The sequence below is a fragment of the Spermophilus citellus genome, assembly GCF_964194105.1.
Source record: "Spermophilus citellus genome assembly, chromosome: 2".
In the NCBI taxonomy this organism is placed as follows: Eukaryota; Metazoa; Chordata; class Mammalia; order Rodentia; family Sciuridae; genus Spermophilus; species Spermophilus citellus.
The window spans coordinates 17,115,689-17,141,836 of NC_138183.1; the positions used below are offsets into that span (position 1 = coordinate 17,115,689).

Consider the following 26,148-nt stretch of genomic DNA (forward strand, 5'->3'; position numbering starts at 1 on the left):
AATCTAGCCAAGCTGAAAGAAGAGAGAGTACTGGTGCCAGGAGGAAACTCACTTCAAGGGACATACTATCCTGCTCCTGCTTCAGACAGTCCAACTTAAATCCTGAATCAAATTCCATCATTAATGTCAATATGCTCAGTCTGTATCAGCTTAACTTTCTCCTTGAGTTAGCTTCTAATGACTCATCACTGTCATTTAATGAAGGCATTGAACATCCTTACCTAAAACCACATGGTTTTAATACCATGAAGGAGGTTGAGGCAGTAGAATCACAATTTGAAAGCCAGCTTTAGTAATTTAGGGGGATGCCTAAGCAACTTAGCAAGTCACTGCCTAAAAAAAAAAAAAAAAAAAAAAAAAAAAAAAAAAAACAAGATCTGAGTGCTGGGAATGTAGCTTAGTGGTTAAGCATCTCTGGACTCAATCCCTGGTACCAGAAAAAAAAATCATATGGCAGAATAAATCCCTGAGTAAAGGATGTTGGGAAATTTCTGTTAATACAGAAACTGATTCATTATGAAGCCCATTTGCCTGGACCAACTTTTATTGTTTGTTTGTTTGTTTGTTTACCACAAGTGGCCTGGAAGTCTCATGGAAAAGAATACTCCATCAGCAAAGAGAATTGAAGTGATCATCATCAGAGGAAATAGTTCATTTCAGGTATTGCGTGATGTCTTACACAGCTCAGCTTCAGCTTAACATCCATCTCTTTGTTCCACCTTCATATCTGTATTCTAGTTTTAAGCCCTGGCCATGGCAAAGAGAAAATAAAAATAAAGAGATAGAACACTCAAATCTCCATACAAAATAGGAAGAAGACATTAGCAAAACTATCAGGCATAGCTGCCTTTTTTTAAAAAAAAGCTTATATATAAATGCATATATGGACCTGTAAGATTTCATGAACACCCATGAAAGTATATGGGTTGGGGTTTATCATGGCATTATATACCTTTTTATTTTCAATGCATTGTAGTTATATGTAATAGTGAAGTTTATTTTCATATATTCATAAAACATATAACAGTTTTCTTCATTTTGATCTCCTTCCCCCGCCCCCGTGTCCTTTCTCTCTCTGATCCACATCTTCTACTCTATTGGTCTTACTTCTATTTATTTATTTACTTTCAATTAGAGCATTATAATTATATGCAAATTTGGAATACCTGTGTGGCATGCACATGGCATAATTTGGTCAACTTTTTTGCTCATTTCTTCCTCATTGCCTCCCCTCCTCACCCATCCTTGTTCCCTGTTTCTACTTTACTGTTCTCCCTTTTATTTTCATAAGAGCCCTCTTTTATTATCCCTTTTTCTTTCTAGCTTCCACACATAAGAGAAAACATTTGACCCTTGACTTTCAGAGTCGGGCTCATTTCACTTAGCATGATGTTCTCTAGTTCATTCCCTTTACCATGATTCAACCTTCATACCTACCTAATTTCAAATGCCATGATTTCATTCTTTGTGACTGAGTAGAGCTCCATTGTGTATATATACACCACATTTTGATATCAGAGAGACTTGATTTAAATCCAAACTCTGTCATTTAATACTTGTATGACTGTGGATATATTACTGAAAATCTTAGAACTTTGATTTCCAAATATGTGACAATGCTGGCATCACCAATATCCATCAATATGGTACGTGAATGATTATATCAGATGTCATTCATAAAAAAGTAGAAAATAGATATTAAGGATAACTATTGTAAGAGAAGTCCTCCCCATCTTGCTACAAAGTTAACTTTAAAATACCTGGAGTCAAGGACCCAAGTGGAGACCATGGTTGAGAACAGCCATGCAGATAACAGGACCAAGGAACAGGATATTTAAAGGTCTAGAAGCTGCATGGGCAATAGAAAACTGTGGCCTGGGACTTGGGAGACTTAACGGGTGGGTACAGAAGACAATGGGGCTTTGCTTATTCATCTGTTTTGGGCTGATTTGAATGTTAAGTCGGGTTGATCCCATTCTGCTCAGACATCTCACCCTGTGCAGAACTGGCCCCACTTTCTACATGAGCCCACTCAACACACAGATGGCATTTCCACCTTCATCTACTTGTACCCTGTACACAATATCTTTAAATTATGGAGCAAACCTTAGCTTACTTCCTGAGTATGTACAAAAGGTGCAAATTTCTGAGAAATGTGTCTTATGATTGTAATTGCCTCTCCCTCCCTCCTCCTTTGTGGTTTTTCCACCCAACTGCATTCCCCCCAACTGCATTCAGTGTCTTGGGCTACAGAACTGTCTGCTTTCTGCTCCTTTGGCAAAGGCCAGAATAAACAAATAAAAAAGCAAAGGTCTTTGCTTCAAAAAGATCCAGGCTTTTATTTGAGATTTTGGAATAGCGCCTTAACACATCTATGCTTTGAATGAATAGGTGTCACCTGTCTACAGTGTTTCAGGCATGGTTATCAATGCTGGGGAAGCCACACTAAGCCCTGACCTGCTCTCAGGGCTCCCAGGGAGTTTTATAGGGATTCTTATGAGTTCACATGTGACTCCCTAGGAACCTGCTGGTGATTTCTAGAAAGGGTATGGAGTCCAGAGGAGGCTGGATTCTGCCAACCCAAGAGTGGAAGAAATTCAGAAAGAAACTGCCTAATTATAGTTACAGTAATTCCTGTGTTCCCACAGGCTGCTACTAGAGAGAAAAACTACTCAGTGCTTCTCCCCGTCTCCTCTTTCTAAAACACCAGAAGAATATTCACTCAAAAGGATATTGTGTTGACTATATATTATTTTAAATTTTTGTAATAGTCTTTTAAAGTAGCATTCTTATCCTTATTTTACATTTAAATCAACTAGACTCTTGCAGGCCCTGTGGTGCACACCTGTAATCCCAGCAGCTTGGGAGGCTGAGACAGGAGGATCACAAGTTCAAAAACAGCCTCAGTAAATTACCAATGCCCTACGCAACTTGACAAGACCCTGTCTCAAAACTTAAAATGAAAAAAAAAATTTAAAACAGGCTGGAAATATTGTTCAGTAGTTAAGCACTATTGGTTCAGCCCCTGATAATAAATAAATAAATTATTTATTAAATTATTTTAAATTAAATTTAATAAATAAATAATAAATAATAAATAAATTCTCAAAGAAGTGAAGCCCAAGACATAAAGCAACTAAGTTGAGAAAAGTGAGTTTTGGCTTTCTACAAAAGCCACACTATCCAAAATGCCAAAGGCTCTCTCTGGAGTTAGAAAATACCAGCTAAAACTCATTTTGTGTCTTTCCTTTCTCATTTTGTTCTTTTTTAAGAATCTCTACTTTTAATTGAGTAACTGGATTGTTCATGTACACTTTGAAGTTGACTCAAGTCCTTTATGAAAGCAAATGTGTTACAAAATCACTTGGTTTATTATATAAACATGCATATGTATTTGTTTAATGATTCATGGTTTCGGTTGAAAGCCCCTTGACTAGTGTCAACCACAAAGGGAAGTGCAAGGTTTCACTTCTAGTTTTGCCAGCTTTAGGCATGAAGCAATGGGGTGTAGTGGAAAGAGCTTCCGAGTGGGCAGAAGGCCCAGGTGTTGACCTTGACCCTGCTCATTCTGTGATCTACTGACAATATATTTATTTCACTGAAATACAGGCTTCATATCAATTAAGTGAAGAGGTTCATTCTTGATCTGCTATCTCAACTGGCTAATGGGAGATCATAATCATGTGAATATGTTCCAAGTTGTAGAGCATTACACAAATTTAAGACATTCTAATTAATATTAATTTCTCTCTATTCCATTTCTATTTCATACACAGGAGTTAAATGACTGCAAAGAGTCTCTCCTGGCCTAACTTTCTGATTTCTTTACTTTCTGTTTTTGAATATCAATTCTTTTCCTCCTTATTCATATCATGAACAATTTCCAGAAGTCCCGTCCCTTCTGACTGGCTGGTTTTACTCAGCATAAAGGCCTCCAGTTTTATCCATGTTGTCACATATGGCAGGATTCCCTTCTTTTTAAGGCTGAGAAATACTCCATTTCATATATATAGCACCTTTTCTTTGTCCATTTATCTAGCAATGGGCATTTGGTATGTTCCATAACTTGGCTATTGTGAATATGGCTACAATAAACTTGGGAAGAATCATGTTTTGTGATACTTATTTCCATTCATTTGGATATACAACCAGAAGTTGGATCATATCATAATTTTATTGTTGTTGTTGTTGTTATTATTATTATTATTATTATTATTATTATTATTTGGAGGAAGCTCCGTACAGTTTTACATAATGTTTGCATCACTTATATTCCTACTGTATAGAAGGGCTCCAACTTCTCCTTCTCCTTGACAACACTTATCTTTTACATATATATCTTTTACATATAGTAGCCATTATATATCACATGTGGAATGGCCATTCTAATATGTTTAAAGTGATATGTCCTCGTGGCTTGATTTGTTTTTCCCTAATGCTGTCTCCATTTCTCTTTCTTTGAATGTATCATTTCTAAGGAAGTTGGGCTTAATGTGCTTTTCTGGGAAGTCCCCTTACTATGAGCCCCATTAATGGTGGGCACATTGTTTTCTCAATGATAACATCTACACTTTGCTAAATGTAGTCAGGAAGTGACACTCCACAGGAAGCAGCAATGTGCAGTCCCTACCTTGAATCATTTCACAAGCAGGTCTGGCCAGGGGATAGTGCAGGGGAGAGAATTCCAGCCTTCTTCTCCCTGATGGTATGTTATATTTTATCAAGCTACATTCATCCAAAGAAGAAACTTGGGCTGCAACCCATTTCATGGAGTCACTCCAATTGTATTGGACATGCTTTTAGAATCACCAAGAACAGGTGACCTACTGAGGTCATCCCACTTCTTTCGACATCTAACTCTAATTGCTCTTTGTGAGTCAAACAAGTCAGATTTTTCTCCCCCTATTAACAAAATATTCCTTTTGGTCAAATTATTTCAATGCTGCCTCTATGACAGCCATAACTTAGTGGTAATAACTTAAGAGTGACATTCAGTGCCAAAGTGACAGAGTGTATTTTACATACTTGCTTGAAAAATAGTGGTTAAATATGGATAATTTCAGCACGTCTCTAACATTCTTATTTATGGTGTAGGTTTATAGACAAGACATGAAAAATGAGGACTGGATTTTTTAAAAAATAAAAATATATCAGGAATTCTAACTTAATAAATAGTGCATGCTAAGGAATGACCAGGATGTTGATGAGTGTATATTAATCAGCTTTCCTTAGGAATTAGTTGCAAGACTAAGGAAACTGACATAAAATGGAAGGGGAATCCTGAGTCAGGATCAATCTGAGTCATCAAGTAGAATTTAACTTATGTTCAAAAGAAAAGGGAAGCTGGGCACCATGGTGCACACATGTAATCCCAGCAGTTTGAGAAGCTGAGGTGGGAGGATCCCGAGTTCAAAGCCAGCCTCAGCAAAAGTGAGGCTCTAAGCGACTAAGTGAGACCCTGTCTTTAAATAAAATACAAAATAGGGCTGGGGATGTGGTTCAGTGGCCAAGAGCCCCTGAGTTCAACCCCTGGTACCAAAAAAAAAAAAGGGGGGGGGGGGGAGGAAAGTAAGCAAATATCCATTTCCCTTGAAACTACCAAAACTCTTTCAAGATAGTTAAGCATCATGCATGAATTGGCTTCCACTCAAAAGGAGCAGGAGAAGAACATTGTTCCTTTCTGTTCCCACTGAGAACCAGTCTCTCGGTTGTTATTTAATTTTGATGGGGAAGTAGTTGAATCAACTGTCCCAGACATGACTCCAGTTGAATTGGTTGAAATACACACCTGGAATTTCTGAATTTTAGCACAGTATTGATTTCCTCTGCACTGTGAGCTCCATGCAATTAGCAGTCCTGTGTATCTCACGCACCACCGATTCACTTGCCCCTAGACAAATGACTGACAGGCTGTAACATTTAATGTGTGTTCACTCACAAGGGTTTGATCCCACTAGGCAAGTCATGCTTCAGGGTTTTGTTTTGTTTTTCCTACTCATATACACGTTGTGGCTTCCTGCTGGTTGTTTCCTGCATCTGCTGTTGCTTCTGGACTCCAGAGCTTTCCATCCATCAGGGCTTTTCTGAGTCTTCTCCAGAAGATGTGGCGCCCCAGGACGCTGTCCTCCCACTCCAGGTAAGTGTTCCTGCTGAGTAGACGGTACAACTCCACCTGCTGCCGGAGCAGGGACTTCTCCACCTTCTGCAGGACGATGAAAATGATGCCAGCGTGGCTGCTCAGGAACTGCCAGGTCTGAGCAATCTCATATTCAAAAATACACCAGCGGCTCTGGATGAAGTGCTGAGAGACCACCACTATGACCTTCCGGCTTTTATGGAAACCTTCCTGGATGATGTTGGCTGCAATAGCCACACCAGGAATAAAGTCTCTGTAGTGGAGGCAGAGCTGAAAGGGGGGTACCCCTTCTTCTAAATTCTTTACCAATTCATTCCTCACCCAGTCCTCATCCTGGCTTGAGTAGATCACAAAAGCGTCATAGGTGCTTTCGCCTCTGCCATACTTTTTACAACCAGCAAAAAGCATCAAGTGAAAATAGAACTTGTAGACCAGAAACGCTATCACAGATACCACCAGCGCACTCAATACCGACACGCTGATAATGGTCTTCTTTATTTGACAGGTGTCATTCCTAAAACTCAGAGCAGGCAAGCCCTGTAGATCTGAAGGGGTTGCACACACCAGTTTTTCAACCTCCACCAAGGATCTCCTCTGGTCCTTTATCCACTGCAGGAAATGCTGGTGTTCACAAGTACAAGCAAGTACGTTCTGAGTAAGATTTATGGTTAGATTACTTGGAAAATGCTGTAGTTCTTGCCCTCTGGAAGATTTTATGCTATTAAAGCTGCAGTCCAGAATCTCGAGGGAGTAGAGAGGTTTATAAGCAAGTTCATCCAACAAAAACAGGTTGTTGTGACTCATATTTAGGAACTTAAGTTCAGGGAGAGTGTCAAAGGCTTTCTCAGACACCCGTTCCAGTTGACATTTGGAAAGATCCAAGTAAGTCAAGTTTCTCATGTTTGTGAAGATATCTGGAAGGAGGTTGTCCTCAAAAGAATTGCCAGCCATTTTTAAGATTTGGAGACTGACCAAGCCATTGAAGATGCCATGGAAGGCCACCTGGATTTTAGTGTAAGAAATATCAAGGTAATGGAGTTTGCTGAGCGACAAGAATACCGAAAACTGGTTGATCCTTTTCAAAGTGGAATACTGAAAATCCAGATATTCGAGTTGTTCTAAACCCATGAAGTTTACAGTCATTGTAATAACCCCATTGAAGCTCAGATCTAAGTACTTCAGACTGGTTGTTCCAAAGTGATAATGAGAACAGCAACTCTTAAAACTCAAGTCGTTTCCACTGAGATCTAGATGCTCAAGTCTTGGAGCTTTAAGTTCTCCAAAACTGTCTAAATCTTTGTTGGCAATGCAAGTAAATCTTTTGAGAGATGGGAGCACTATCTTAGGAAATTGTTTAAATTGACACTTCACCAGTTCTAAAGATTGCCAGTTGAAGCCTGTAGAAATTTCTTCTACCCTATTCAAATTCAGGCTTACCAGAGACATTGCAGAAACATTTGCCAAACAACTCAATAAGTCAGTAACATCTCTTGCCAAATTATCTATATTTGCTAACTGGAATTCCTCAATGGTCAAATTGCATAGTTCTTCCAGGACAGATTTATCAACCATTTCCACATTTCTTTCATTTTTAAATTCTCCCAGAACCAAGCGATGAACTTCTAAACCAGCCAGACCTTGAATACATGTTTTCATTACATTTTTACTATGAAAATTGCTTCTCAAAGTCAGTTCATGGAGCCTAATTTCTTTAAAGGCACCGGGTTGGATGAAATCTATTGGGTTCAGAGACAGGTCTAAAGAGAGATTGAGTAAGGGCATTTTGTGTAGAGCCTCCAAGTCCATATTGAAAATATTTTGAATCTTGTTACTGGAGAGGTCCAAGTGCTTCAGGTTTGGCAGGTTAGAAAAATATTCAGGTAATTTGAAGGAATGAATAAGATTGTGGGCCACATTAAGTTTCTCCAAGTTTGTGAGATGTTCAATAGGGAAATTTCCTAGAGAGGCCAATTTTGTCTCCACAGCCACCAGTGTCCTTAAATTTGATAGTCCATGAAAGGCTCCTGCGCCTAAACTCTGGATAGGATTTCCTGTCAATATCAAGGTAGAAAGGTTGTGTAAACCCTCATATGCATCATCTTCAATAGTCTGAATTTCACACCTACACAGGGAAAAGAGACAGTTCATGTAATATTTCTGCTTAATAAAAATTAAAAATAGAATAACAACCTCAGTCACCCAGTGCTTCCTCCAGATGTGATCAACATCATGTGATTTGGCAGAGACACAGGCATGAAGCAGGGCCCATCACGATGGTACAAGCACCCAAGAAGGCCCACAGATTCAGTATTTTCACATTGACTACAATTGTGAACCCTTTTTATTACTCTAAGCACACATGCTGAGAAGAGACAGCAAATCCTTCAGAAGAAAATCAATGAAAGATCAATAATTGAGGCACATGAAGATGGTGCACTTGATAGAGTATGTCATAATCACCTTAGATCAGGTTTGGCCATTTCTTGCTGCACATGATTGTAATTATACATTTGATTGGTAGAGAGGATAGGAGTAGTTTTTAGTTGTTAGTCATGATAAATGAATGGTGAATGTCAATTTCAAAATTATAAATAATCACACCCAAGTGTCATGGTATCTTTAATGTTTATGAAAAGTTCTGCACATATGACAGCAAGGTATTTGAAAGTTGCCATCGTCCCAGGTGAATATTAATAACAGGAGGTCGGGGTGGTTTTGTGGAAGGAAAGGAAAGTGTCCTAGGAGAACCCACATCAAGGAACTGACCTAGACTAGAGGAATCAAAGCAGGCTTTTCTAAGAATATGTAAACTGAAATTTGACTGATGAATAAGAGTTAATAGGAAAAAATATGGTGATGTGCACAGCAGATTCAAAAATCCCAAGGTTTGATACATAGAAGGTCTATGAAAAATAGTCTGTGGCTGCAATGCAGAGAAGGTAAGGTAAAATGGAGTTGTGAAGAAAGTGGGGTTTCCAGATAAGGCAGGAGCTTATGAGTCAGGTAAAACATTTTGAATTTCATCCTGAAAGAGATGGAAACCATGCTACCTAGAATTTTCATCCAGATATCCCAGAGACAGAGCTTCTATGCAGCCCCAAACCAGAAAGCATGTGAGCAACCCCTGCTAGCCATGTAGGTGTCTGCCAGTCACAGCTAATAAGCAAGTCTTCTCCTGAGTTACATTTACAGTGTCCCCACCTGCCCTATGCCCTCAGGTGGTTCATAAGTCATAAAAACATTTTAGTCCCAACTTTTGTTATTTACTGGTAAATGCATAGAGAGTGGTCAAAAGAACCAGGAAGAGAAGTCAAGACAGTGGAATTTTGGTGCCCCTGTCATCCTCCTTGACTGCAGAAGGTTGAGAACTCCCTTTTTTCTCCGGGTTCCATTATCGCATTTCTAATTGAGGCACCTAAACTTGATTATTTCCCATGTTTCTTCTTGCAGTTGTATGATTTCATGATTCACAGTCTTATGTATAAGGTGATGTATATATCAGGCAAGAGTGAAAGGTCTCTATCTCACTCCACATGGCTCACTGCTTTGCACAGGTAGTGTTTAGAGGGAAAGAACACTTGGATGGAAGAGATGTGAACCTGAATTTCTGTTATGTTGAAACAAGCCATGTGAATGCAAGTAAGTCACTTAAATCCTTCAAACCCTTCAGTTCCCTCATCTATAAAAGAAGGACATACATGTGTATTTTGTTAGAAGATAATTTGATTTACTAGATGTAAACATTGTATAAATAAGCAATGACACCTGTTTTCTATTGTCTGTCCTTCTGTCCATTCAGAATTTCCAAAATACTGACCAGAGAGGAAGCTGGCCCCTTTCTAAGCACATGTCTAAGTCTTCTGAGGAACGTTCCTGTTCCTTGGGTGTGTGTTGGATCAAAGATGAATCACATGGGACATTTTTTTGATGAAAAACTACTTCTTGTTTTCAAAAAAAGGAGGAGCTTGGTAGGTCTACTTCCAAACAAAATTTTCACTTGGAAAACCAAAAGGTAGTATCTAATGAGATTATGTGATGATGATATCTTATACTTTAAAAATATACTATAAGGCTTTAAAACAGCATGCTGATACTCATTATTACAGGTAACCCTGAAGGGTAAGCTTAAGCATTTCCATTTAATGAATATGAAAGCTGAAAGTCAGAATGATGAAGTGACATGCCTCAGGTCACATGGCTGTATATGTGGAGGAGGACATGACCAAGGTCTTCCTACACCCATGAGGCTCTACTCTCTATGCCACTGTCTTTAAAATACTCCATTCCTCCTTTGTCTGGCTCTCCCCATACCTAAGAGAGTTCCTCTCTTTTCTATGGAAGTATCTTCCCGGGAGGGGATTTCTCATTTCATGACCTCATTCTTTCTCAGGAACTTAGACAATAATTTAAACATAAAATATTTCGTTTTTACACAGACCATCATAGAGAATATAGTACTTTATCAATTTCAAATTGTGAATGAGTTCCCTGATGATGAGAACGCTTCCCAAAAGCAATTTCCTGGTATAAAAAAAAAAAGAATAACAACTTCACTTGCCCCCCCCCCCAAATGGTATACTTTTGTGCTTCAGAAAAGGAAATCTTGGTCACCGTTTCTCCATCTACAGAAAATGTCTTTGTTTGTCCTTCACATCTTTCTCCTGAGTTACTTGTTTCTTGCTAGTCCCCTACCCTGAACCCTACTTTCAATATCTCTGAAATTATCTGAATCCCATTCGGTTCACAAAATGTCTCTGAGCAACTCCATTTGCTACCCATATTTGCATTTAATTTATTACCTGTTGTCATAGTTCATTATCCTTATCTCAGTTTCAAAATCAAAAAAAGTCAGAATTAGAATTTATTCAATGTCTATTAAACACTTAGCAACTTGACTAGAACTTCAACATAGTCACTCTTTTAAGAGGATGTGCTCTATTTACTAATGGGCTGTATGTTATATAGCCACCAAAAATTGTTTCCTAGCAGGAAGTAGGACATAAGAGGGTAGGTCACAATATAAGTGCTGATGAAAGAGTTTGAGTTAATTTTCTCTCCTGACTTAGAAAATAATATAAAGGTAGAACTAACTGTCCTTTTCCTACATTCATATATAAATACATGACCAGTGAAACTCCACATCATGCAAGAATAGGATCATAATTAGAATGATTTATACTCCATGTATGTATAATGTGTCAAAATATACTCTATTCCCCTGTGTATATCTTAAAAGAATATATAAAACAACAACAAGGTGGAAAAAATGGTTTCATAAAAGTGCCCATTTCACAGATGAGGAAACAGAGATCTGGAAAAGGTGGCTTGTCCAAGCTTCCACAGTGAAACACCTGTTGAAAGAATGAATAAGTGAATAAAGGTGAGACTTCACCAACCAGGCTTCCTGGTTCAAGACTGAAATGATCACCTCAACTTCAGCAGTATGGAAGAGCTTATTCATTACCTGGATAAATCCAGCACCTCCAGTTCTGGGAAACTGGAGAAGCTGTGACTGTCTATGCACTTCAGGGGGTTGAAACTCAGGTCCAGATTCTTGGCTGAGGAGGGGATGCTGTTGGGGATTTTGGAGAGATTCAGCTCCATGCATTGGTACGTAACATTAGACTCCACCTGCAAGATCACATTACATGCAGTGTCTTACTAAATGCACTCCAAACTGCCCTATCCTACAAGCAGAAGATCCAGACAGATTTCTTCCATTCATCTATCCATTCATTCACTCACACTCATTCTTTTATCTACTTGTTTCATACTTATGTCTTCCTCTAGGTCAGGCAGAGTTCCTCTTATGTACTCAGTGTTCTAGCCTCTTTTGCAACAGTGACAGCTTTAAATGAGAAGCAGTGGAATCAGTGGACAAGGGCTCTGAGGTCCAAAAGCCCTAGGTTTCAAACTACTCTACCATGTGATTTGAGGTGAGGTTTTTAAAAAAATCAGTGAATCTCACTTATCATATTTAAAATTCAGGTATTAAAATACCTTGTATCGTTCTAACTATGATCTCCATTGTGTACAGCTGTAAGGATACTGCCAATCAAGATGCTTAGATGAAGCCAGGCTTGATGGTGCATGCCTGTAATCCCAGTGGCTCAGGAAGCTGAGGCAGGAGGATTGCAAGTTCAAAGCCAACCTCAGCAAAAGCCAGGCACTAAGCAATTCAGTGAGACCCTATCTCTAAATAAAATGCAAAATAGGGCTGAAAATGTGGTTCAGTGGTAGAGTTTAATCCCCTGTACCACACACGCAAAAAAAAAGATGTCCAGAGGTCCTCTATCACCAGGTTTTTCACAATGGTATTCTCTCCCTTTGTTCTTTGATGGTTAGCAGAATGATGCAGAAATGAGGGGGTGGGGTGGGGCGGGAATGAACCTATTAAATAAGGTCAGGTGCTTTTTCCAATTTTGATTCTTGAGCTGGTTTCTATTCTACTTTTCCACATTCTTGTAAGCCTTATTCTCTAACCACCCATCTAATTTCAGAATTCTCTGATTTTCTCCAACAAAATTCTCTGCCCTAGCCAGCCAGCTCTAGTGTTCTGTTTTTAAAACCAGTAGAATCTGTTCAAAGGATTAAATAAGATAAAGTATTTAGAGAGCTTTCCTAAAAGCCTACTACATGTAATTGATCAATAAATGCTAGCATTAATTATTATTAGTTATCATTAATCCTTTACTATAAGTCACCATTCTCCTTATATGTTATATACTTGAACTCGATCATCTAAGCAAACTTTTAAAGATGAAAAAAACAGAAATTGAGACAGATGAAATCATGTGTGTACAGTAACAGAATTTATACAAGCAGATCCTCACTTCATTCATGTCTGCTTAAATTTTTTATGCACTTTGACATATATATGTATACATATGTGTATACATATATATACACATATGTATATATATACATATATATGAATATAATTTCTCATTTTTCTGAGTGTACATTTATAGAATCATATTGGTCATGCAGTCACATGTATACATAAAGTAAAAATGTCTGTTTCATTCTACTATCTTTCCTATCCCCACATCCTCTTCCCTCCCCTCCCTTCATTTTCCTGTACCTAATCTAAGGTAACTCTGTTCTTCTCTAGTGTTACCCCTAATTGTGAATTAGCATCTGCAAATTAGAAAAAACATTTAGCCTTTGTTTTTTTTGTGATTGGCTTGTTTTATTAGCATAATATTCTGTAACTCCATGCATTTACCGGCAAATGCCATAATTTTGTTCTTCTTTAAAACTGAGTAATATTTCATTGAAAAAAATATATATATATCACATTTTCTTTATCCATTCATCTATGGAAGGACACCTAGTTTGGTTCCAGAGTTTAGATATTGTGAATTGAGCTGCTATAAACATTGATGTGGCTGCATCACTGTACAATGCTGATTTTAAGATTTTTAGGTACAAACTGAGGAATGGGATAGCTGGATCAAATGGTGGTTCCAATCCAAGTTTTCTGAGGAATCTCCATACTGCTTTCCATAATGGTTGTACCAATTTGCAGTCACACCAGCAATGTATGAGTGTACCTTTGTTTTACCATATCCTCGCCCATATTTACAGTTTCCTGTATCCTCGATGATTGCCATTCTGACTGGAGTTAGATGAAATCTTAGTCTAGTTTTGATTTGCATTTCTCTAGTGATGTTGAACACTTTTTCATACGTCTGCTTAAATTTTACCCAGCACAAGAGCCTTGAAGATACTCTCTACCAGAGGACTAGGCTAGGAAGTCTCCCCTCACCCTTTTTTATTTTGCTACACAGTTTGCACCATCAGTGAACATCATCTTTCCTGTGCAACTGTTCGCTAAATGTTGTTCATTTTCTGTGCTAGACTGTAAGCTTTGATGGTTTTGCTTGCTCCTTGGTCTCCAGATCTCAGAATGGTGCCTGGCAAATGACTGAAACTCCATACGGATTTGTTGAAAAAGAATATGGAAAATATTGTATGAAGGTTGGCTTAACCACCAAAGGACAGGCATTTTCTGCTAAGTACTGCGGGCCATGCAGAGACAAACATGGCATAGTTCTAGACTTTAATGAACTCACAGTGCAGAGGAACTGTTGAGACAGGAGAGAAATTAACACTGTCTCCAGAGCCATGAGAAAGGCTCTGAAATATGTGCTCTGGTTCAGAGAAAGTGAGATCTGTTCTGGACCCAGAGAAGTCTTTCTAGAATGGATCTTGAAAAATTAGGAAGGTTTGGATATGTGAAAGGAAAAGAAGGACATTTCATAAGGAGAGAACAGGTTGAGCAAGGAAGGGTGGAGATTAGCTGACAAGGGGCAGGTATGGTGAGGCCTAGATCATAAAGAAGCCATGGCTGGATCAGGAGGACTTGAAACTTTGTTCTGCAGCAATTCTTTCAACCGTTTAACACATATAAACTGAGGAGCTACTGTGTGCTAGGCACTGGCAGTAAATAAAATAAAAAAATAAAATCAGTAGTGATTCTACCTTCTAACCAATGTGGAGATCTCCATGGGGCCATCAGGAAAGATCACCCTGAGGAAGAAATACTTAAGCAGAAGTCTGAATGAATGAATGAGTCAAGAAGTGACAGAGATGCAATTCCAATATGGCAGCCCTGGGGAATGGGAAATGTGGACAGTATAAATTGCAATGTGTGGTAAATGTGAGATGTGTATTAAATTTCAAAGATATTGTACTAAAGAAGGAATGTAAGATAGCCTTTTAATAGTTAAATCTATGGTACATTTTGAAGAGATATTTTGAATATGTTAGGTTAAATTAAAATATCATCAAATCGAAATTTACTCATGTTTTTTTTTTTTTTTTTTTTTTGCTTTTTCGTTGGCTTCTAGAAAATTTAAAAATCCATCTATGACTCGCATGATTTTGCCATTGGACAGCATGGATCTCAGGGAAAATGATTCCAGGGGACAAAAGAATACAAAGGTTCAGAGGTAAGAAACTGCCCTAATAGCAATGGATTGTTATTGAAGAGTTTTGAGGAGAGTAATTTGTCATATCCAATCCTCCAGAACAACAGTAATAATAAACCACAAACAAAAGTGTGCAGAATGGATGAAAGAAATGAGCATATGAAATCAGGAGACTATTCACCACCCAAGAGTAGAGGCCAAGGGAGAGGACGACTGGCATTAACTTTTCACTGGGACATTAGAAGGGAGAGTCAGGCTTTAGGGGCTGCCAGAATATGGTACACGGGGAAAGGGGAATAGTCTAGGGTGGTTGGGCTTTTATCCCAGGGGGACCCTGATTGTAGGTTCTATCCTCATTAACCTAACATCAGGAGGTGCACCAGAGGACAATAATGGGTGAACAGTGGGCAGGAAATTGAGACAAGGGAGGACACGAGATAGCAAGTCAGTCTTTGTTGCATATTAAAGTTAACCACTTTTCCCACTTTCTCAAACTTAGGGCTCCACCTGGATATACTGCTCCTCTTCTGACCCAGCCTCACCCTAAATCATTCTCTTGGTTTTCAATTCAGCTTAGAGCTTCTAAATCCTCAGTGTAGTCCGTGCAGGGGGGAAAAAGGGGATGAATAGAGATTACTCACCAATTGGTAGGGATTTCATGAAGAAAGAAATCATTGCAATAGCTGACAGTTTACATCATTCCCTCTTTTTCTCTCTTTATTTCTTCATATGCCTCCCCACCCACCCACACACACACTCTCTTTCATTTTTTCCATTCTCTAGAATGAACTGTATGCAAAAATCTGAAACCCACTTAAAAGAATTCTTTCTCTTAAGAAGAAAAAGAAAACCACAAACAAAAACACTTTCCTCCTGAGATTGAAAAGGACAGAACAACTGCTTGAAGCTGAGTGTGCAAACCAGCAGCAGAAAGGCAGGAGACTGAAGCAGCCCCCAAAACTCTTAATGAAGTATTACTACAAGTTGAGTCTCAAGAGAGTTTAGTAACTTCTTCAAGGTCACACAGCCAGGAGGTCACAAAACGTTGAGTTTGAGGCAGTCTTACTAACCTAAAGTCCCTATAGCACTCAAAAGTCCTAAATGGGACAAGACACCATTGGTAGCCTGTTCGTGCCCTGCTAACCATGAGTCATTTGGTCCCTGTAGCTTTTCAAGTCTTTAGTTCATTTACCTCTGTTTTGCTAAATAAACCAACCAGAACACACAGCAGGAAGTTCCAGGTAGGGAACCAGTTTTTAGTAGCAAAGGAAAGATACCAGAAGATGAACTGACCCCAACCACGTACCTCCACGCAGGGCTCCCAGCTCTCGGGTCTCAGGCAGGAGAGAAAGGCCATGGCTGGGATCAGAGTCCCAGCCAGGCTCCGGGGAGGTATCATCCTGGCATTTTCTGAGACCAGCAGTGGCCCTGTGAAAACATGATGAGCTATCACTGCAGGACCCACAGGGCAGAGTCTCCGTGGCCCTGGCGTCTTCTCTTCCTGGTCGGTGCCCCAAGGCTACTGCTGTGTTTAAAGTGGTAAGGGGTGAGAGGAAGTGAGAGTGGCAACCTTAGCATTCTGGGCTTCAGTTTTTCTAGTACTTAGCTCCCCTGCCCCAAGGAAGGGAAGTTAGAAGCAAATGAAGAAGCCTTGCAGACCTGCGGCTACAGGAACAGCAAGAGGAAGCTGGCTCTTATCCCAGAAAGTCATCTGACCTCCAGACTTGGTGAACTTAGGAAAATAAACAGACCTTGTTCAAATACTTGGCATAACTAACCTAGTATTACAGGGGTTTTCCAGCTTTGTTTTAGTCGGGGAAACTTCCTGCTCATACTAGCAATCTACCATGTAGTTAAGTCGGTTGAACTACAGAAATTAATTTTCTTATACTTCTGGAGGCTAAAAAGCCAAGATCAAGACATCAGCAGGTACGTCTGTGATCTCCTCTTCCTAAAAAGACACCACTGGTACTGTTGCTTAATAATAATAACAAATGCTCATACTGATGAAAGTTACAAAATAAAGTGGTGTGATGATAGTTAAATGACACTAACAAACAAGCCTTCATTTTTCTGGTCTTTAGAATGAAGATGATCACATTTGTCTTGTCTGATTGAATTACGTTGCCTTATCAAAAATCCCTAGTCTAGTGGATGGCTTATCATTCCGTTCCATAAGTGACAGCTATGATAATTGAACATGTGGATAAAGGAGGATCATCATCTTACCCAGAGATGGGTCATGGGATTGAATGAGCTGACATGTGTACAGCTTTTTGGACAGTCTGGAAAGAGGCAAGTATAATATAAGTCTCTGTTGAATAAAACATTTTAAATTTGGGTCTTACCCTAATAGCATCCTGGATAGTTTCATCAAGAGATCCTGAAAACACCTCAGATCCAGAATGTGTAAAATCAGGCTGCACCACAGTAACAGCAGAGCCACTTGTAGATACTTCAACACCTGTAAAACTAAGCCCCAAATGGTCCTGCTGTAGAAACTTTACTGGAAGGATGAGTTGAGCCTATTTATGCACAGATGGAAGCCACTTTGATTTGACGCCTCCAAGTTCCTCGTTCCTCACACTAGACATGTATGAACGCTAATTTCCCATATTTTGTAGCAATGTTCCTCCACATATGATTGGGCTACAACCTGAAAAACCCATCATAAATTGAAACTATGCTAAGTCCAAAATGCAATTTATAAACCCAATCCACAAACACCACAGTTCAGCTGCACAGGGCACTGCAGAGCCTGAGTTCTTGGCCCTCCTGACTGAATAGTTGAATCAGAGCTGTACCTTCCAGCCACCATTCAGTATAACAAGAGTTCATATTGCTAACCTGTGACAAGATCAAAATTCAACATCCCAAGTTTCTACAGAGTGTGTGTTGCTTAGCACAACTGTAAAATTTAAAAAAAAAATTCCAAAATTGAGGGACAAAATGTATCCTTGATGTGCTGGTATTGGGTCATCACTGATTGGAAAGAGACTGCCCCTCCCAGAGCTAGTCAGCTGGGAGAAATAATAAATGACTCACCCTGGAGCATAATTTTCATGTGCAAATTTTCCAATCCAGAGCCTACTCTGAGCCACTCCTCTATCTGGCTGTTAAACACAAAAACAAAATTTATGCCCTAATCAACACAATGCCAAAGAGAGATCCTGGCCCTAAGGGACTGCTAAAATAATTCAAACTGGCCAAACTTTAGCTTACTTACCTGCCTTGCAGTGCTTTTTCCCCCAGAAACCACAGGAATGGCTTGTGCCCATAATTTCCCTGGGATCTTTCTGCCACCTGACTGACCCTGGTGCCTCCCCATGTGGCCCTGCATTGTGTAGCAGGCTCCCCACCAACCCCCACAGACACCCCAGCCTTGAGAACTCTGAGTAAAAATCCACATTCTCTATGCAATCATCTTCTGATCTCCTTATCTCTTGGTCTTACCAATCATTAAAAAAATAATAATAGTAAAGTTCTGCCAAATCCTAGAAACAGCAAGTATAAACTAATTCTAAAATGTTACTCCTCCTTTCTTTTGGGATCACCATTGAATATATCGTATGGCCTAGACAAGCGCAACACACTCATCATGAGTCTTCCAGTATTCAGATTCATATCTTCCAAAGTCTCATCTTCCAACTCATCCTTCAATCTTACAGTCAAAATCATCTTCCCAAGGAATGAACAGGAGTGTTTCATGCCTTCTTAATAAAGTATTGAGGATGTCTGTGGTCTAGACCTCAGGCCTTTAGTTTAGAGGTAGATGTAGAAATTAAATAAACCTAACATGGGTCAGTTGTGTCCTATTTTGATTCTTTCCTGATTATGTAGTGTCAAATACTTCTTCCATAAACCATGTAAGGAGGAGGAATGAGCATGTGTATTATTGCAGGCAAGATATAAATACACCCCAGGACTAGAATACAAGGAGTGAATGATTAAAGTAATAGAAGTAGGTGAAAAAGAAGTGTTCATTCTCTCCATCTTTGGAAAGGAGAATCTTTGATGGTCGAAATGAAGACTGGAAGAAAGGATCTGAGAAGATCTTCTAGACTGCTCTGTGAGATGTTAGCACTTGTGTCTTTTGGAAGTCTTTCAGGAAAGCTTTCTTATGGTGTCTGGAGAATTCCTTATAGTGCTTGAAAAGATGGTTCTTTTTGATGAGAAGTTAATGGAATTAATATAGTGTAGTGTACTGAGGCATACTATCCTTAATCAAATGTATCTCAGTTCTGTGTGCCTCTTCCAGAGAGCAACCCATGTGTTCAATACAAACAACATACTTTAAGCCTGCTGGCTATTACACCTTATTTTCTTACCTTAATAGACTTATCACTGCATTATTACAATGGAAGGCAGAGGTGATTAATTACCATGTGGGTAATTCCCAGTAGGGTAATAATTACCCCCTGAGCACAGATGCATGGAAAACCACTTAGTTTCCCACACCTTTCATATGCAACAATTCAGCTCAAAACCCATATTCATTCGGTCGATGGAGGAATCCCATTTTTGTTAGGGACTTAGAAATATTTGATACTAATGAGCAGATACTACATATTCAGTAAGAAGTTAAAATAGAACACAACTAATCAATGCAATATTTAGTTAATTTCTACATCTATATCCAAACTAAAGAGATTTAATGCAAGAAAATTTTATTTCTTGCTCACAAAATGCTCAATGAGTATATTTGTGATCAGGAGCAGACTTGGAATGATCCACTAATCCAGGTTTCTTTTATTTCATTATTCTGCCACATTCCATAGGCAGCTCCTAAGTTTGCTGCAGAATGTATGAAGAATGGGGAAGACACCCAGATACTTGAATCCCTCTACTTTATCATCTCTGATGTATATCTTCTCTCATTTCTTTGGCCAGAGCTAGTCTCAAGACCACACCAACTGCAGTGGTTCTATCTCTTAAGTTTTAGTTTCCTGAATCACTGTGGGCTCCACTTCACAGCCCCAATTCTGTGATGTGGATGGGAACACAACACTTTGTTCATCACTGAGATATCTAAATCACAAACTTACTACTTATAAGGTCCCTTCCATGCAAGTAAAAGAAAATAAGAAGAGTAGCAATCATAACATAGTCTGGTTCAGATTTATCCTTGGCATATCTAGAGCCAAATCTGATTCCATCCAGCTTTCTAACACTTCTAAATTTCAATTTTTTTTCACATACTGACACCTCTTAAATCTGAAAGTCTCATAATAGATAATGTATTAGAATTATATTTGGCAGAACTTTTTTTTTTACCTTAGTGCTACATAAATTAATGGTATATATTATAATCAGTGCATACTATGTTCAATGAAGAATAGTTTGTCTAAGAGGGAAAAATAAGTTCTGTTCAAGTCAATAAAGGAAATAAATGGCTAAACAGAGAAAAAAAAGAAACTAGTTTCTTAAAGACACTTTAGAACATTTACAAGACTAACATAGATTTTGCATCTACTAAAGGAGGTAGAGTACTCAATGTTTCCCAACTTTTTGGGCCCATGCAACTCTTTTATCCTTCGGCACTTGTTTCCAGTTCAGAATTGGTTCATGTGCCATGATTCAATGCTTCTGTGGTTTATAAGTCCTTACATTAAGACTTTGACTCTTATTAACACATGCCCAGCCTCCCCGGAGAGCTCTGTCACTTGCTCCTCAGCATTCACATAGCAACCATCTGTCATGCTCAGTGGGGACAAATTGTCATCCTTTCTCACTAGGCTTCAGTTCCTTGATGACAGCAGCCAACTCTGGTCTGTCTCTGCACACACCACACCTGTCACAATGTCCCATACCTGGGAAGAAATTCAATGCACACCACGTGTATCAGTAATTATGATAATAATTTTGGAAAATAATATCCATTGACTTGAGTCTCTTTGCAGAGAGAGGCTAACAAGATACAAGAAAGGATAGATTGTCTCTGTTACCTTCACATTTCCAGCCCTAATGTGTATTTGTTATCCATATGTAATAAGTGCTCAAAAAGCTTCAAAAGAAAGAATGAGTAAATTATATATAGTCAGCTCTTGCCTTGATTGGTCGTCAGCTAAATTTCTCCCATTTTTATCAACAGCCCCCAAGAAAGGAGAAATGTAAATGCCTTTTTTGACTCTCCCCCACTCCGTTTTTCTTTTTTTTCTAGAAGGCAACCAATGTCAAAATACTTGAGCAGGTTTCTGATGCAATCCTGCACTCGACGTACAGATCATATCATAAAGCATTACTTTGCGTGACCCAGGGTTCTTTGATAGGTATCTTTGGAAGGAAGTGGGCAATGACGTGGGAAAATTGCATTATTTGTCAGGTAGCTGGTCAGTTGCACAAGGGGCTTTCCTTTCCTTCTGTCTTTCACAAGGGAGGAACCTAAGAAACGGGAGGTGAACAATATCCCAGCTGTGGAAAATAACACATGGAACACTAACAAGGATCCCATGGATATTTTCCTTAAGGGACAAGAGACATAATTCAACCCCAAGAGTCTGAATGCTAGTCAGAATTCAGATCAACAGCCCTAATGCAATGACCTTATTTCCCAGACCTTGTACAGTTCCAGCTTTACCTCAGCCATTATGAGAACCCTACTTTCATTACAAAAAAATTGTGTTAACTCTGCATTAGTCCATTTTCGGCTGCTCATGACACAATCCCACATTATAAAGAAAACAAAGTTTTTTGCAACTCACAGTTCTGGAGGTCCAAAATTAAGGTGCTGCATCTGGAGATGGCTTTCTTGCTGGCAGAGTCCCTAGTGGCACAGCCATCGCATGGCAAGACCAGGAGCATGTGTGTGTATGTGAGACTCTTCAGCTCTCTCTACCCCTTCTTATAAAATCACCAAGACTCACTCACGCCAACTCCACCCTGAGTAGTGTGATCTGATACTAATTGCCTGTCAAAGCACCAGTTCTAAACATCAGAGCAGGATTATGATTTCATCTTCTCAAAATTTCACATTGGGGATTAGATTCAACACAAAAGACCTTGAGGGACACACCCATACCACAGCTGAACCAAACAATAGCTACCTCCAAACTCTGTTCCTCATGTGTTTTCTCCATAGTGACTCCTGGGCCTTATGTTTTTGTTTTTGTTTTTGTTTTGTTTTGTTTTGTTTTGTACCAGGGATTGAACCCAGGGGTGCTTAACTACTGAACCACCATCCCCAGTGCTTCTTTTGTATTTTATTTAGAGACAGGGTCTTACTGAGTTGTTTAGGGCCTCACTAAGTTGCTAAAGCTGGCTTCTGAACTTGTGATCCTTCTGCCTCACCCTCCTGAGCCACTGGAATTACAGGTGTGTGCCACCACGCCCCGCCTGCTTTTCTTTTTAAAGAAGTCCAGGCAAGGTATTAGTCACAGAGTTCAGCATGCATTTCTAGCTACACTCTGCTTGGCCTGGAGCTGTTGATGGGTGGGGAAAAGGGAAATAATCCTAAAAAGAAGATGACACAGAGAGGCTCTTCGCCTTGACAGAAGAGCCGGCAAGAGTGGAAAAGGGACACAAATAAAAGTAAACTAGCAAGTGGGCACTTGGTGAAGGTGAAACTATTTCAACCGACTATTTTACATTTTATGCTGATGCAAGTATCTGCCTCCTTTCTTGTTTTGAGTCAAAAAGGAAAAAAGGGGGGAATCCCCCCTACCTTCATGGTCTTAGAAGTTTGAAGAGGAGGAAAAGAAAGAGAAAGAAAGCAAAAGTTTGGATGTGACACGGTGGAAAGGATTACACTTAGGGTAACATGAGAATATGTTCCAAACACTGAACATAAATGCGCTTCCATCTTGACTCTGCATTTTGAACCTCATCAAAGTGACGGTGCCTTTTTCATCTGGCTCCTCTGAGATCACGACAGGGAACTGATTCGAATAAACACCTCCTGAATGCCTCAGTAAAGGAAAGACTCAATGACACATGTGCATTTTGGCACGGACTCTGGGTGAGATTGGGAGTCCTTGCTTCTTGCACCTGCCTCCCCACCTTCTTCCCATGTGACTTCAAACAAGCCACTTACCTCTGGAGACCTTTGTTTCCCTCTCTGTATTAATCCTGCTGCAAGGAGACAATGGTCAATGCAGGCTAAGACTATGGAACTGTCATGATTTTGTCTTCCATTAATGCTTCATGAAAGTTTCTTGCTGCTTGTGCAGGAGTATCACCCTGTGCTCCTTTCTGAGCACAGTTTAATCTAGACTGGTGTCCTAATATCCTCCATCTTTAGTTAGATGGAGACTTACATGGCTGAAAGGATGCACAGTCAATGGCACATGGGACTCCTGTTACTTCGCGGGTTGGAGTTTAATTCCTGTAATTGGTTCCAATCACTAAATGAGCACACACCACCTTAACCAGGGCTACTGGTATTGACTATGAAAAGGAGATGGAGACTTAGGGTGTTTTGGGACAACACACAAATAAATAATTAAACTTGTCCTCTCAGGTTCCAGCCTCTGCTTGAAGAAACTCCTCCACATCATCTTCTCCAGTGCTACATTAAACATCTGCTCCTCCCAGTCCCACATATGTACCCACACCAAATCCAAGTGATCTTGCTCTACTTTAAACATATTGTCCTGGCCCTTATGATTATTGGTCTATTTTGAAAGGTATTTTGTCTCCACTTATATCTCTGCAAAACCAAGGGGATACCAGAATAGATAATACATCAACCTGTAGTAAAAAGAAAATCAATTAATGAAAGACAGGAAGGAGGAACTGTTAAAAATCGTGTTTTTACTTGTTTGTTTAGTTTTTCTTTTTTCTTTTTTTTTTTCTTTTTTTTTTTTTTTTTTTTTTGCAGTGTGGAGATTGAACTCAGGGCCTTATGTATGCCAGGCAAGCACGCTGGCACTGAGCCACATCCCCAGTCCTAAAAGCAAATTTTAAAGGTACATATTAGAAAACAATTCATAGTACAACTGCCCCAAACAAAATAAATTGACTTGAATTAACAATAAAATACAACATTAAGCTTAAAGGTGAGGAAATTAAAGGCAAAAAATAAGTTCTGTGTGTAAGGCATTAAGTGAATACTCCATTTTCTTTTCCTGAGCTGCTCTGGGACTCCACAGTCAGCATTGCCCGAGGAAGGCCAGAGCCCCTGCTGCCTGTGAGCCTCTGCACAGGTGTCTGCTCCATTTCCACCAATCACATGCCTTTGCATCTGCTTCTGCCTCAGCCCAGCTGGAGAACACATGCTAGGGCACAAGCACTCTGAAATCTCTCCTCTACTCTTGGACACTGTTTCCATGGAGGTAGCTCATTCCCATCTAAATCCCTCACCTTTGAATGTGCTGAAAAGTAACTTTGAAATTACACTCAGAGCCATATGGCAAAGCCGAGGGGCAGCATATGGTCACAGATTGCTCAGTGCTGATCTATAGCATCTTAAGCTCACCTTCTATTTCTCTTTACTCAGGAGGCAGTGGTAGGGTTGGCGTTCTGTATTTTGAGCTACTTTGTCCTTCTTGTGGGAAAATGAGTCTCCTAATCTGCATCCGTGATAGACTTATTTTAACTTTTATGGTCACAGTAAGGGCAGTGTACAGAGAAATGTTTATATTTGTGATCCATGGGAAGTAAACTGATAAGGAATACTTACAATGTGGTCTGTCTAATAAAAATGTGACTCTCTGATAAGCTTTCACCTGTCAATTCATGTCATACCCATAAAGCCTGCAGATTAGGACAGATGAGTCCCCTACAAACCAATGCACAGGTTTGTGCGTGAGATGGCAAGTGGAAAGAGGGACTCTGCTCTCCAACCATGAAAGCTGTTTTTTTTTTTTTTTTTTTTTTTTAAGGAGCTAAAATGTTTGAAGAGAAGGTAGTATAAAATAAAACTGGGAGATCAGACACAAGGAATCAAAGAAGAAGAATAAGTAGGCAGAAGAATGGGTGACTCAGGACCTATCTCTGAAACCACTGGCCCTTCCTATCCCACCTCAACGTCAATACCAGTGTAACTGTAAGGACAAAGAATGCTACCATAGTTGCAATACACTCCAGAAAGCAGGACTGGGCCAACAGGTAATGGTTTGGCCACACTCTATCATTAGCCTCTTTCATGGAGTCAAATTACTGAGAAGATGTTGGTGAGCAGGGGCTCTGGCCTTCCTCGGGCAAATTACTGAGATGTTGGTGAGCTGGGGTTCTGGAGCTCAGGTTGACACAATGAATGAAAGACTTCTCTCTGAGCAATATCTCCAATATAGGAGTTGAGTGTTCAGTGGATGAGGATAGGAGTAGCCTCATATCTCCTTATCTTGACTATTTCAATAGGTATGACTGCTTTACCACCTGGAATAAGAATGACTGGGCTTTCAGTATTCTAAGTGCATAGGGTAGAGCTTCCCTCCAATTCACTGGGCTGGACAGAAACAGTGAGCACCATATCTTCCAGGCACTCATCCAGAATTCAGGCTCACAAAAGGTAGTGAGAGCGATGTGAGGAAAGCTGGCATCCTGCCCTTCCTGGAAGATCACTCCTCTGCTAGGGGCTGGACTGGGGACAGAGGGGATAAAGCCTGTGTCCTTGGTAGCACCTGCCTAGAGTCCAGTTTTTGTCTCATGGAGATGGCGGTGGGAAGTGAATGAGTGTTTTGGTTCACATGCTATAGCTCTCACTGTTCCCACTGAGTTTAGTGGATTTTCTTAAACAGATGTTTATTCATTTGCTATATGCCCTTTGGACTACTCCAGAGACCTCGAATGCCTGTGGGGGTGTGTAAATAATTTTCATCAATTTCTATGAGGGACATGTCCATGGAGCACTTCATGATACCATGACAGAAGTGGCCTATAGGCCAGTTGTACACCAAAGTTAATATCTCAAGCATAAGACCTATAATCATACATAGGCTATCAGAGAGAAGAGAAGGAGGTAAAGGAATACAGAAAAGGAAAGAAGAAGAAGAATGAGAAAGATGAATAAAAAAGGAAAAATAAAAGCAAGGAGACAGGGGGAAATACATAAAAATTAAAAAGAGAAAAATACCCAAAATGATTGAAGTTGGGTCAAAAATAGCATGTGTGTGGAGCAAGTGACACAGTGTGGACCTC

General features: G+C 39.6%; 1 protein-coding gene across 3 annotated transcripts; it reads right to left on the reverse strand.

The window, feature by feature from the left end:
* Positions 1 to 439: 439 nt before the first annotated feature.
* TLR4 (toll like receptor 4) lies at positions 440 to 21,908 on the reverse strand. Of its 3 annotated transcripts, none has more exons than XR_014020634.1 (5): positions 21,774 to 21,908; positions 16,379 to 16,500; positions 11,601 to 11,767; positions 5,789 to 8,258; positions 440 to 747 (listed from the first exon to the last, which is right to left on the reverse strand). XR_014020634.1 is itself a non-coding variant. In XM_081282130.1 (5 exons), exons 3-5 carry the CDS (start codon positions 16,469 to 16,471, stop codon positions 5,996 to 5,998), a joined length of 2,523 nt encoding a protein of 840 aa, XP_081138256.1. In that variant the 5' UTR covers positions 16,472 to 16,500; positions 17,421 to 17,544; positions 21,774 to 21,885; the 3' UTR covers positions 754 to 5,995. The 3 variants fall into 3 exon arrangements, 2 of the variants coding, with proteins under 2 accessions (XP_081138256.1, XP_081138255.1); XM_081282130.1 differs by lacking the exon at positions 440 to 747 and adding an exon at positions 17,421 to 17,544 and having other exon boundaries at positions 754 to 8,258; positions 21,774 to 21,885; XM_081282129.1 differs by lacking the exon at positions 440 to 747 and having other exon boundaries at positions 754 to 8,258.
* Between the last annotated feature and the right edge of the window lie 4,240 nt (positions 21,909 to 26,148).

What these genes read in the sequence shown, in the direction of transcription:
- TLR4 (XM_081282129.1), bottom strand. Translation starts at nt 21,873, where the DNA reads ATGCTCCTGGTCTTGCCATGCGATGGCTGTGCCACTAGGGACTCTGCC. An exon ending in AATTTTGGACCTCCAGAACT is followed by an intron (nt 16,501 to 21,773) that starts GTGAGTTGCAAA and finishes ATGTTTTCACAG; the next exon opens with GGCCACTGCTGGTCTCAGAA. An exon ending in GAGGTGCTGGATTTATCCAG is followed by an intron (nt 8,259 to 11,600) that starts GTAATGAATAAG and finishes TTCCCTGTGTAG; the next exon opens with GTGTGAAATTCAGACTATTG.